General features: G+C 40.3%; 1 protein-coding gene across 1 annotated transcript in view; it reads right to left on the reverse strand.

Moving 5' to 3' along the window:
* Nucleotides 1-13,724, reverse strand: part of SAMD12 (sterile alpha motif domain containing 12) — a 175,151-nt gene that overhangs the window by 124,832 nt on the left and 36,595 nt on the right. The window contains 1 exon segment of the mRNA XM_080582046.1: nt 3,452-3,581. Coding sequence (XP_080438172.1) covers nt 3,452-3,581 — 130 coding nt within the window.

The following is a 13,724-nucleotide window of genomic DNA, read 5'->3' on the forward strand; positions in this document are numbered from 1 at the left end:
TTTAATTGGTTCTGAGGTGATCCATATGCACTCAGCAAATTGTAGCATCACCAGAGAACTCAGGTTGGAAGAGACCTCAGGAGATTTGTAGCCCAGCCTCCTGCTCTGAGCAGGGGCAGATATGAGATCAGATCACGTTGCTCAAAACTTCTTCCACCTGGGGCTTGAAACCCTCCCAGGGCAGAGACTGCACAACCTCTTTGAGCAACCTGTTCCAATGCCCAGCTATACGGGAAAAGTTTCTTAATATATTCAGCCTTAACCTCTCAGTTCAACTTAAGTATAGTGACTGTCATACATCTCTGTGATGAGCCTGGCCCCATCTTTATGATAACATCCTTCCACACGCTGGGGGCTGCTGCTAGTCCCCTCATCCTACCCCTGGCGAGCTGCCTCCTCAGCCTGAACAAGCCCAGCTCCCTCAAGGCCCTGCTCACATTGCAAGTGCTGCAGCCCTGAGCATCTTGGTGGTCCTCACCTGAGCTCACTCCATTTTTTCGATGTCTTTCCAGCACTGGAGGTCCAAGAACTGGAGTATAAAATGTGTAAAGTACAATAACCACTGTCCTTGATCTGCTGGCTATGCACCTGTTAATACTGTCCAGGATTCAGTTAGTTTGTTGTTTTGTTTTCTCTGTCCACCAGGACCACAGGTCCTCTTCAACAAAGCTTCCCCAGCCAGTCAGCCCTAGCCTTTATGGGGTGCTAGGGGCTCTGCCTTCCCAGATACAAAACTCCACATTTGTCCTTGTTGAATTTCATACGGCTCCTGTTGGCTCATTCCTCCAGCCTAAGTCCCTGTCAGTGGCAGCCTTAGTCTTGAATGCATCAACTGTTACCCCAAATTTGGTGCAATTTGGTACACTGTCCCACAACATTATGTCAATATAAATGTTAATACAAATACCGTTTTCTTTTTCCTTGCTAGGTATACTAACATTATTTTTTTTTCCTCATACATCTGCAGCTGCTTTTTGTCAAGAGTGCTATAAACATAAATCCTCTACAAAGGACATTTTGTTTCAAATTTTTGCCCCCAAACCAATAAACTATAATCGTTAACTAACAGTCCCCAGGTACTCAAAATGCCACACTTTTCAACACCTATGGTTAAGGTGACAACATCTAGATATGTTTGTCCAAGAGTTTTTTTCCTGGCTTACAACCATGCCTTAGATTTTATCTTCAAATAAAGCTTAAAAATCCTTTTCTTGTCATTTTCTTCGAGTCCCTTTCATCATATTTTTCCATATCAAAGAAGCCTGTAAAATCAACTTAATTCCTGAGAGATTTTCAACAATCACATTACTTTTCCATAGCCATATCTGGAAACAGTTACACTATCTTGGCTTAATCTTCATAGCAGTTTTCATGCTCATTTCACATTCTGCTTTTCTTGAGCCAAAAATCTAGTGTTCTGCCCCTTTATTAAAATATGTCAAGTACTTTGAGGCATGGGACCAACAACACTGGAAGTATCCTCCTGAGTTACTGTTTTCACTCATAATATTATCACAATAATTTGTAAAATCCATACAAATATTACCACATTTCTTATGTTATCACAAACATCCCGAGTTGGAAGGGACCCATGACGATCAAATGCAGCTCTTTTCTTTATTGCACACCAACTTTCTAACACTTGTACTAATATTTTCCTTATACCTCTTTTGAGTACAGTAAGAAAGATTGATCTTGATTCTCCTTTTTCATAGAGGTCTATAAAGTTTAAAGTTTCAACCATCTACAGTGAAACTACACGATTTCCATGTACGTTTAAATTGAAATGAAAACAATTTTTTCTTCAACTTTGTCTCACAGTGCCTTAATTCTAAAAAGAGACAATGTAATAGTAAAACAGTAGTAGAAAAAATGAAAAAAATACTTCGTTTCAAAATTTTCTGGTAGCTCTCTGGAAGCAGCCACCCATGTATACGTGGGTGGAGATAGACTACACTCCTAAGGACTGCATTTAAGATACTGAGAATCAGATGATGACTTAGAGGAAATAGGCAGTGATTACGTACTAAATCTCAACATTTACCAAGGTGACACAAACCACTTCTCACGTATTACCCATGTGTGTATTCATGGCTACACAACAATCGAAGATGAGTAGTTCAGTTTGCCATGTTTGCAATCATTCATTATCAAAAAGGAAGTAATAAAAATGGGAATTAATGGAAAAAATTAAACACAAGTGCACATATACAAAGAGGCACAGATTAAAACATGTATAAGTTAACAATACGTTATTGTTAGACTGAGGTTTGCATGTGGAACTGAAATCGCTGCTTTATATTAAATGGCTGAATGCCATTTCCAAGTTTTGTATACTACCACTTCAGAGAACAAATTAGTGTTCCACATAAGACTTTTTACAGACTAATTACTTCCTGGGAAACAAGCAAAAATGTTATTTAACTCCCCAGTTGCATTTGTATTTGTATTAATCCAGTTACTCAGCTAAACGGATGTCAGTTCAAAGTGGCCAAGTAAAATACTACTACCAGAATCTGAAAAGGAGTTAAAAAGTCAAGCAGATCGAGAAAATCAATATCAACTTCTAAAGTAAATAGGAAAATAAAAATACAATGATGCTTTTTAATATATTGTTTGCAGACAAAACACCAAGTATTGAGCATTTGGACGTCTTGCAGGTATTTGGAGGAGAAACTACGACAAAACAAGAATTTTTTAGACTGGCTAAAGAAAATATGTGAAAGTGGGAAGCCCTCTATCCAATAAAGGAAAGAACACAAGAAGAACAACTGTGTACTCCAGCTACAGACTTGGGGCAGAAAACAGCTTCACTAGCAGCAAATAATAGTTCAGATTGATGCTAGAAAACTACTAACTTTAAGTTAAGTAACCACAAAGTTCTGGAATTGATGTAAAAGTCTCCTCTGATCACAAATTTTCTAGAACAAAGTTAAAGAAATGCATCAGAAACAAACTTTCTGTGTTGATCCTGATTCAGTCCTAGGGTGGGGATCACTTGGGCTCACTTCCCAGCCTACAGATTAACAAATCTAAATGTAATTAAAAGAAAAAAAAAAAAAAAAAAGGCCAAAAAGATATGAACTCCTTAAGGTAGTACACCTCAATGAAAAAAATCATTTATGTTTTTCCTCATAAGGCATTTCTTAATGTTTATGGGGGTTGATTTGGAATGAACAGGGTGCGGCCTTTACCCACATGCACACTGACTTCTTTTCTTATTATACTAACCTTGAATAATTGAAATTTGTATTTAAGAAAGCTGGGGAAAATCAGCTATACACCACAGCCAGTGGACACTGTTATAGTCCCCCTGCTCTAGATCGTGCAGTTCTTGAGTCATACAGTCAACAAAAAGCCCTCAGTGTACAGTCACAATCTATTAACAACAACGTAAAACAATTTATGACATTTTAACTAAGTAAAATATTTCTGATAGTGCATACTTTACCAGTTATGTCATGCTGTTTGAATGACTCACTGTAGATTTGATACTGATTAGGGCAATGTTTCTTCAGCCATTTGCAGACATCCTGCTGGGTCCATAATGCCACAGGCTTGGTCAGCTTCACAGTCCCGGACTAGAAAAGCAGAATGCAAAAGAGGAATGATGTTTAGTGCATACACTAGCTTCGAAAATTTTACGCTAATATCCCATATACAGTATTAAAATAATAAATGCTAGACGGGAGCTGCTGTTGCTGGCAGATATCCAAGTCACCAGCGCATTACACAAGACCCAACTACTCAAATGCATCATAGCAGGTATCACACAGAATGAAAGGTGTTTTAACAGTGTTACACATTGCATCACAAAAACGTACTGTGCCATGTCTTCCTTGAGCAACAGTTTAAAACTCTTTCTCAAAAGATTTTGATCATACAGGATCAGATTCTTCCCCATGCTTTGCAAAAATCACCAGAAAGCCAACACTTATGGCTAACAGGTCAAGGCTACCTTTTAAAAGATAAAAGGTCTAATTTCAGTACTTAAAACTCCCATTATTGTTTATTAACATGGTAAACACAGTAAACATATTTTCATTACAATAATCCTTTATTTTTTTGTCCATATTACTTATATCCACAAACAGAGGTTTAATTGTTGCTGTGAATCACTTTAAGGACTGTCCTCTTCCAACTCCACTGAGAGCTCCTTTTGTCTCTCTCTAGCTCTTCATCTCAACTGCAACCTACCAGGGTACAGTTTTTCTTAAGTTTTGTCGTGGTCTTGTATCTGAAGTTAGCTTGGAACTACTGAGTGTAATTAGGGGTAGAGAATCTGTTACCTACAAACACTTCTGGGATAGACATATCAAAGCGACATTTTGCTTTAAATAACAATACTACATTTGGTGTAAGAAGGGTCCAGACTTTGTTGTTTTTTTTTTTTTTTTTTTTTTTTAATACAGTGAGTTTCAAGATGAAAAACAGACTGAAAAAAATTAAGCCTGTTTTCGCTCTTCATCAGACCTGTGTGATTTCCACTGTCATAAAAGGTCCAGATTATGTACAACTGACAGATAACAGAACTGAAAAAGTCCTAACACAAAGCCAGCTTGATCTTCAGGTCCTGGCTTGGGGAACAATTTCTTCCTTACTAACTGTTTAACAGACAGCGGTTGCAGCCCTGTGAAAAGTTCAAAGCGAGTGCAATCCGGCACCCCTGAACAACTGATCCCCATGCGGGGCCAGGTTCAGGCTCTCACTTTTCACAGCAGAACCACGTTAGAGCCTCGGTCAGACCTTTCCCAGACTACAGCTATTCTCACACACCGCAAGGTTAGCCACGGTAACTAGCAGGCACAGGGCTGGCTAGTCTAGAAGAAAGTTATCAAATGTATATAGAAGAAAAATTACAGAGAGCTACACGGCTACAGACCGTATTACAAGACAGAAAAAGGCAGTACGGAATAACTGCTCTCCCTTCCAACTGTCAATTTGCAATTATCAACTTTCAATTACCCTAACCTAAATCTCAGTTCTCTCTTAGTGCTATATATACAGACAGTCTCCTCCTCACCCATCTCCAGCACTCCTCAAGCAAGAGGGACCCAGACAACCGGAGCTCTCACCTACACAAACATGACAAATTAGTCACATCAGCACAGGTCACCAACAACCAAGAAGCATCACCAGTAGACGAGACTTCTCAGCTAAAATCTGTGGCTATTTAGATCACAGAGTAGCCTGAACCAGTCGTAACGTACAAGTGAAACTGCACGCAAACGGTAATAGCTGCAGCCTCTGAAGCCTTCAAATTCACAAGTGAGACCTAAATTTGTAACAGATATCTGGACAAATACAGTAACAACTTATGAATGTTCTACGTATAAATTAAGTCAATTGCATTTTCACGTCACATATCATTTAATCAAACAATTCACCTTTGCAGATATATTTTTTTAAACATACAAAAATGCCAAGTTTCAAAGTATCTTTGTTCCCTTGTTGTGCACGCAAAATACCGATCCCTCCAGCTCCCTGGGTGTTGTAGAGAAGTTCTTCTGCACAAATTTGAGGTGAAAGAGAATGTCGCCTCAACCGTTCTTCTCCTTTAGGTCTTAGGGTAGATTTTCTCGATGTTGCCAGCCAGGTTTTCTTCCAGCATTTAGGCAGATATATTTTGTCAGGCAGCCGTTTTCAAAGCTGCTTTGAATTTTTTCATTACCAGAAGCCCAAAGGACAACAGCAGTTTTAAGTTAGTGCTTTGCGTGTCTTATTAAGTCCATAAAGGACATCACACAAAGATACCAACTAAGGTCCAGGGAATATGGCAGAGCTAAAATTCCGACAGGCAAACGCCTTGAATTTCTCATGTCCAATTTTCCCTCTCTCTTTTCATTGCCTAAATAAGCAGCAGAAAAAATATTGTTGAATATACAATACAATGCCCGTCCCTTAACTTAGCCTTTTTTGTTTAAAACAAAAATACACTCACTGGAAATACGAATCCTTTCAAACACATGAATATACATCACCTGCATTTGGAGGTAATCCATTAATGCAAACCCACCCCAAATAATCGATTCTCATCTTGTGCTGTCACCCACCAAGCTACAGCGGGTAGAAGCCTGACTGACAGACTTGCATCCACAAAGAAAATTCCAGAGCTGTTTATGATGCACTATAACCAGGACAGTGCTTGCTTTACCACTAACCCTTCTGGGAAGCACGTCCGTCTCACACACGTATAGAAAAATGTTCTGGACACTGCACACATCACAAGAAGGGATGGCCTCTGTAGAAAGAGCAAGTGCCCTGTAACTGTTCCTGGTGCAACTAGGAAGACTGAAGAAGCTGAATTTCAATGAAGAGCCCAATATTATAGTATTGGTTAGCTGACTTTTATTACATATCTATATATACACACACACAATGCATTTCCTTCTCAAGTACATCAAAGAAAAATACAAGTAAAAATAGCCATATAATAGGAGTAATCTCTCTAATTCCACAGAAATTCTCCAACAACAGGATCTAGACATTAACATGTGTATCTTTATACAAGCTGCTGCTTAAATTTAAAGATACTTCTCGAGCATTAGAATTTCTGAAGATGAGAGGAAAATCTGTCAGCCCTTGAAAAATAAATTGTTAATGGTTTTTCTTGTACATCATAAAAATCTTTAAATTACAAATATTTGCAAATATAAGTAGCTGGCTATAGACTTAAAAGCTATTTATTCCTAGCAGAAAGTACACGAGCAGTGACAAAGTTGGTTTTGACTAAGAGGATGCTGTTTTCAGTTCAGTAGCTATTCTCCTCTTACGAGCTTTAAACACAGTTACGTTAAATATCTGAAGAACAAGTTTATCTGCAGTTACGGTACAAATTTGACACTTCCTTCTGTGCCTGTAGAAGTGAAAGATGCTTCCAAATGTAGCTATTATGCCATGAAACATACAGATCACTGCCCAAACTCATATGCTAATCCTTTACTGTCCAGCATTCAGAATTATGATTGAAATACTACTGACTTAAACTTAAAAGCAGCCCTAAGAGGATATTCTTACATTGGCACCATCAAGCATTATGGTTAATTTTCTAATTTGTACAGACTTGCTGAGTTAGAGGAATGTAGGTTTTTTAAAGCAATGGTTATAAACAGTATATTGTAGGTACTTTCATTTTTGGAACATCATACCCAAAACATTTTCCAACCAGATGCTGTAGATGTAAGGTTATTAAAAATACACTTCCCTCCCACAGAACTCATTTGTTAGTTTCTTTCCTGTTCTAAAGCTAGATCTTATACTAAAAAACTCCCCGTACGCTAAGGAAAATGACCCTCACCATAAACATAGCTACAAAATGAGTCCCCTGCCATTAACTATATACAAACTATCTAGATAGCTGGAAAAAACGTTATGTTTTATTTTATTTCTGTTTATCAGCTCGGTCAAATAATAAGCCCAAACTGATAAAATACAAAACCTTGGTCTAGCCTTCCATTTTCCTGACAAATTTATCCTAAAATTGCCCTTTACTGGCAACATTTTAATAGTCTTAATCCTGCAGAACACTATGCCAGTCTGGCTTGGGCCACATACAGGTCTAATGAGCACAAAAGTTCTCAGTATTCAGGTCTTGTCTTGGAGATTTGAAGGAAAATCTGTTTCGTTGGGATTTTGTGTCAAAGTCTTTCTTTTAAATTGCCTAAACACAGTTTTTGTTATGTGTATCTCCAACTATAAAAACGGCTGTCCCAAGAGAAAAAAAAGAATCAGCATATTTAATACATGCAATTTTATGCTCTGTTTGTTCCACAATACAGAGAATATAGTACCTAAAATCAACAACTTAAGAATAAACAGATAAATCAAAGTTATACGCAGTGCATTATTAGAGTGTATTTCAGTGTTCAGAATAGCATTAGCAACCAACTCCTGTTCTTCCTGAGCAGCGACATACATGTTCCCTTTTACAGGTGCAGTTTACCAAGTCTGCCAGTTTCCAAGGTCAATTTATTCACTAGAATTTCTTTGTCTCTATCATATTTTACTCTGGAACAGAAAGAAAGGCTCTTGTATTTTTGAGTGACGGAGGATTCAATCTTGTTGTTAAAAACACTTTACATCCGATATTCCGATTTATTGTAAAGAGCATCCCAAAACCAAATATTTTTGGTTTGGCATTTATGAGTATGTTTGCATTACAAAATCCAGGAAATCTGGGATCAGGGTCCTCATTGAAACAAGCCTGCAGGTCTGCTGGAAGAATGCAGCATGATACCACTTGCAACATCCAATTTATCAACATACTAATTCTGACCTATCAGCAAAGTCAATGCGTATTTACACACATTTATCTGAAGTCAGACCTCACAACTTCTGCCTAAAAAAATGCTCGCATAAAACAGATTGGTAAAAGAGGCACCACTCAAAGCACTAAGACAGATTGTGCTCCAACATCACGACTCATTCTCTGCTCTGCAGTTTACATTTTAACCAAAAAAGTCAAAGCAGCAGCAATCTTGTTAGCGCTGCATTGGTCAAAGGACAGAAGCAAGGCAAGGCTGCAAGAAGGAGCATCACTTCTCAGGGCAGCACACTGAGCTCTGCCAGCTGCACTTCAGGCATGGAGAAATCTTCAACCAAATACAACTGCTCTGTGTTGAACCATTTCATTAACCCAGTTCGAAAGAAAAGGAGGCCGTTAGCTGTGAGGGATGGCATGGGAAGAGCAAAGGAAAGAACACGGTCACTGCCATCTAAAAAGGACAGAGAGCAAGATGGGTGGCTGTCACCCCCAGAATAATGCAGAGTCAGCTCATGTGTTTGTGATCAGAGAGAAGGGGAGGAAAGAACAGGGCTCACGTCATGCGGGATGCTGAGAATGAAATATTTGTTAAATCAAAACAAATACCCTCTGCAAGCAAACTATGAAATATTTTAAAATCAGAAAAATGAAATTTTATTTGTATTTGATATATATATATAGCAGTGAACTTAAACTTCACAGCTCTAAAAAAGCTGCTATTTCAGTTACTGTCAAATCTGTCAGGCTGTTGAGGAAGCAAGACTAATGGTATCATCTTCATAGTTTATGACACAAAGATGCAGGAGCAGCTATGTCCAGGAAGACGTTCAAAATTGTGGTTTTTTTTTTAATATGCTTGGGTTGTATTTCTAAATCCAAGAAAATACGAATCTTTTTCATATATTCCAAATTACTTCTCTAATTTTAAACTGTCCGTGTAAAATTCAGTACCAATGGCTAACACAAAAGCTGTGATGAAGTGAGCATGGGTTATGAATATATTTTTATATGTTATCTTAAAATATTGAAGAACGTCGGAAGGAAACAGTTTAGTTTAGAAATATACCTTCTCAGGTAATCATATGGATTTTTCTAGCAAAGACCAAAGAAAATAACAGTAATAAGCAGACAATCCATAAAACACTGAAACCCCCATTGTGCTAGGTTCTTGTCTGTTATTTAGAATTTTAATACTAAGAAGAGATGAAAACAACAAACCAAAGGAAATGTGTTTCTTTACTTAAAAAGAAACAAAGGAAAATACTGTAACATGCCTTTCCTTTTATACTGATAAAAAAATGAATGTTTAAAACTAATTGGATCAGAAATTCTGAGTTACATTGTATTTTCTTAAGTAACTGTAGAAAAGCAATCAAAGTCAGTATAGTAAATAATATATATATATATATTTAAAATTATTTTGATTTAGTTTAGAGGACACTTTAAAGACCTACTTTGCACCAACTTTTGCTTTAACCATGAATTAAACGCCACCCAAGGAGGATTAAAGTAGACAGACTACAGCAGCTATTATTCCAGTCATACGCCTATGACTGATCAACACACAACGTCCACTTTGAATGAGACAGAGACACGGCAGACCTACGAAGTCTCCCAGATCTTCTGAAAATGTGGTCAGCCAGCACCATGCATTCTTTGAGTCAGCTGCAAGCTGGTCTCTCACATTTGCAGACCTGTTCCAAGCTTGCTCGCTCCACACAGCAAGGCACTGGCTACCCTAATTTGTGACCACCAGAGCACGGCAGAGGCAGTCTTATAACGATGGCAAGAGCTTGACTTGGAGGCTGTGCAGTTCCCAGGGAACTCACATCTATTAACGCAGCCTGATGCTCAAAAGCATGCCACTGGCAGAAGACACAGAGATGTTCTCAGCTGCTCCCCCGTCACTCACATGCGTGTTGTCCTTCATGCAGTCCCTCCTTGCCTGGTTCAGTCCGGACGCACCACATGCCTGACATCAGGGTCCCCATTTGGGACCCCACAAAAGATAAGACCGGTTACAAGTGCATGCAAGAGGGAATTACTTCCCACCACCGGTCAGCAGACAGATCGGAGTAAAGCTATAATGCCATCAGATTTCCCTAAATCCACACTGTCAGAATACATTGGGTTGTTTTGTGTGTGCGTATTTATTTGTTTGTTTTCAGATGTAACTTCACAGCCAGCTCGCTGTGCCTGGCAGTAGCACAATGACTTCCAGCCAGGGTACCCAAGGTCCCAGGAGAACCACGTCCTCAGCAACTCTGAGTTAAACACAACTGAAGTTCATGGACAGATGCAAACCGGACTTGCAGAGAGATTACTGCCCCTGAAGAGGTGGGGACAGTCATCTGCCATTGTGGGGGCAGAGAGGGAGCACAGTTAAAGAGGGAGATGAGGACACCAGGGCAGCACCAGCTGCAGGTACTCTTCAAGAGCTGCTCCCACACGGCTCCGTCCCACGGGGTCCATCCCCCAGGAGCAAACTGCTCCAGCACGGGTCCCCCACGGGCGGCAGCTCCCCCCAGACCCCCTGCTCCTGCGTGGGCTCCTCTCCACGGGCTGCAGCTCCGGCCCGGGGCCTGCTCCTGCGGGGGCTCTCCATGGGCCGCAGCCTCCTCCAGGCCACATCCACCTGCTCCACCGGGGGCTCCTCCACGGGCTGCAGCGTGGAGATCTGCTCCGTGTGGGACCCGTGGGCTGCAGGGGGACAGCCTGCTCCACCAGGGGCCTCTCCACAGGCCGCAGGGGAACTGCTGCTGCGTGCTGGGGCCAAGAGGGCTGCCTCTCACTCCTCACACTCCCAGATGCTGTGTCACAGCAAGGGTTTTTGTTTGTTTGTTTGTTTGTTTTTTACCTCCCTTTCTTACATCTGCTCTCCCAGAGGAGCAAAGAATATCACTTATTTGCTCAGCTCTGTCCAGCAGCCGGTTCCTTTTGGAGACCGCTGAAACTGGCCCTTATCTAACATGGGGCAGCTTCTGGATTCTTCTCACAGAAGCCACTCCTGCAGCACCTCGCTACCAAAACCTTGCCACGTAAACCCAATACAAGGAAAAAGACTGAAAATAGGTGGGGAAGCCCTCCAAGATGCAGAAGTGGATAAGGCCCTGAAAAGTTGATTTGCTACTCCTGCCCTCATGCTTCCAAGAGGAAAGGAGAGGTAGGAACAAATGCACTTCTGTCAGGGCCTCCCTCCTATGCTACCAGTGGTGCCTCCCCATACTTAGTTACTTTGCCTTTCCACAGTCCCAAGGGCAAAGTCAACCACTGGCTTCTTTTTGTTGCCTCCAGCAGACTGTTGGGGGTTGCTGCCCCTAACCAGGGATTGCTCCAGCGGTGCTTAAAGCCAGCTCTGCACAAGGGGAAACTGCTCCCCTAGCGTCCCAAATCTGCACCACCAGCACTTCAGCACGCACTATGAGACAGGCGTTTATCCAGCTTTCAAGCACCACCTGTATCAATCCTATCCATTACCTTCTGTACCTGCACCACAAGGTTCAGTGCACTACCAACAGAAAAAGGAAACCAATTATGATAAATAATGAGATCAGTCTGGAAAGTAACAACATGTTAGAGGGAAGCTAACTCTCTCTTAAGGCTGTCACAAGTATATCTATCAACAGGAAAGAATGAACTGTGCTGCCAAATAAACTATCACTGGGCATTATCCTGATAGGGATAAATACAGTATTGAAACAACAAGTGAGAATAAATAAGGTGATACATTTTCTGTAAGAGTATTCTCTTTCATTGCAGAGATATTGCACTCTGAAAGCAAGAATCACGACTGGCAGATGCTGGTGTTGAGATAAATTGTTGTAGCATTATCAACAGACTGAAGAACTCAAGTGTCAGGATGAGAAAGGTGAAGACAGAGCACTCTTCAACGTCATCAAGAAACTTGCCTGACACTATTCTGATTGCTATCAACATCCAGAAAACCGCTACCGTGACAGGCCAAAAATGCTTAAAATAAAGTCACCAGCAGGACCAGGAGGACAATCAATTTTGGGGGGTTGACAGCTAAATCTAAATTAAGTGTGTGTGTAATGTTTTAAAATTCACTTCATCTAAAAACACTGTGCATTTTTATCTCGCCAAACTAAAGATTAATTTCACTCAGTAGAGAAGATTCCTTTCAGTCCAAAAATACATACTTGCTTTTGGATATTTGCAGAGAAAATCAGAAAAGGAGAGTTGCTCTGTCAGGTTAGGGATTTTAACTGCACAAAACACACCAGTTGTTCAATACCTCTTCACTGATGTGTATTTGATTCTCCTTCTGCTGAGACAATTCAAACCACATATTCCCTCTCACAGTCGGGGCTCTAACCATCAGCATCTTGCAACACAGATGACAGTCTTCATAAAGTAAGTACAAGCCCTTCTGCTTTTCCACATAGAAACCTATTCTGGATCCTGCACAGATCTGGAGAATGGACCATTTCTGTTCACACAGCAGGTGCCCTACTAGCATGCCTTGGGCAGCTATGAAGATAAAAGGCTCCTCCTCAAACTTCTGCAGCCCGCTTGCTACTGTTACTTGAGTCAAAGAGGAAACATAATTAATTTCAGTTAACAGCCCAGTATTAACAACAATATCAAGTAATTAACTAAGGTTTATTACAAGCACATGTTTGTTATTGCACTTAGCCATCCGCTACAGCGAGAATAGAAATTCGAGACGCTCACCCTTGACATGGCACGCATAACTTGCGGGCTGGCTCATCTTTTATCGTGTCTTAAGAACTAAATGCTACACCCACCGCGAAGGAGGTTCATGGCATGAGTCTTCATCACAGAATACTCCTCCGCTCAGACTGGCAGGAGGCACAGAGAAGTACCCCATCTTGGTGAAAGCACTGAGTTCAAACCCATTCAGGCAAAAGCACGAAAGTGAGCAGGAGTTACCTAATAACTGAAGACAGCGATGAAATGTAGTCCCCCTCCCTTTTCCAATAGTTTGTCCTGAACTCAGAAGTACTGCCAGGCAAACTGCAATTCCACTTCTGGGGAAATTTACTATTTGTCAAAAATACTTTCTCCAGGTCTACATTAAAATAAAAAATAACACCACCACAAAGCTACCTATATTACAAAAGTGACAATTACAAAGGAGTCTCCAGTCCCACTTTTTTTTTTTTTTTAAATCAGTCCTGGCACCTCAGCAAGTTACATTCTAGACAATTTAAGATCAAACTAAACTGAGACTCCTTGTATTTATTTTAATGGAACTGCTGACAAGGCATATAAGTAGGTCCACTGATTTTCTTGGAATTTCTCACAGATTTAAAGATAGTGACGTAAAAGAATTTAGCAAAAATACAGCCTGGAGCTGCAACGAAATCCATCAGCCAAAACACTGCAGAAATGTTTAATTTGCGCAAAACTGTCAATAATGTACTGAAATCTTGTTGCTCTTTAATTACAGAACAATAAACAGTACAAGAGGAGAGCT

The sequence above is a fragment of the Anser brachyrhynchus genome, assembly GCF_964034855.1.
Source record: "Anser brachyrhynchus genome assembly, chromosome: 2".
Taxonomy (NCBI): Eukaryota; Metazoa; Chordata; class Aves; order Anseriformes; family Anatidae; genus Anser; species Anser brachyrhynchus.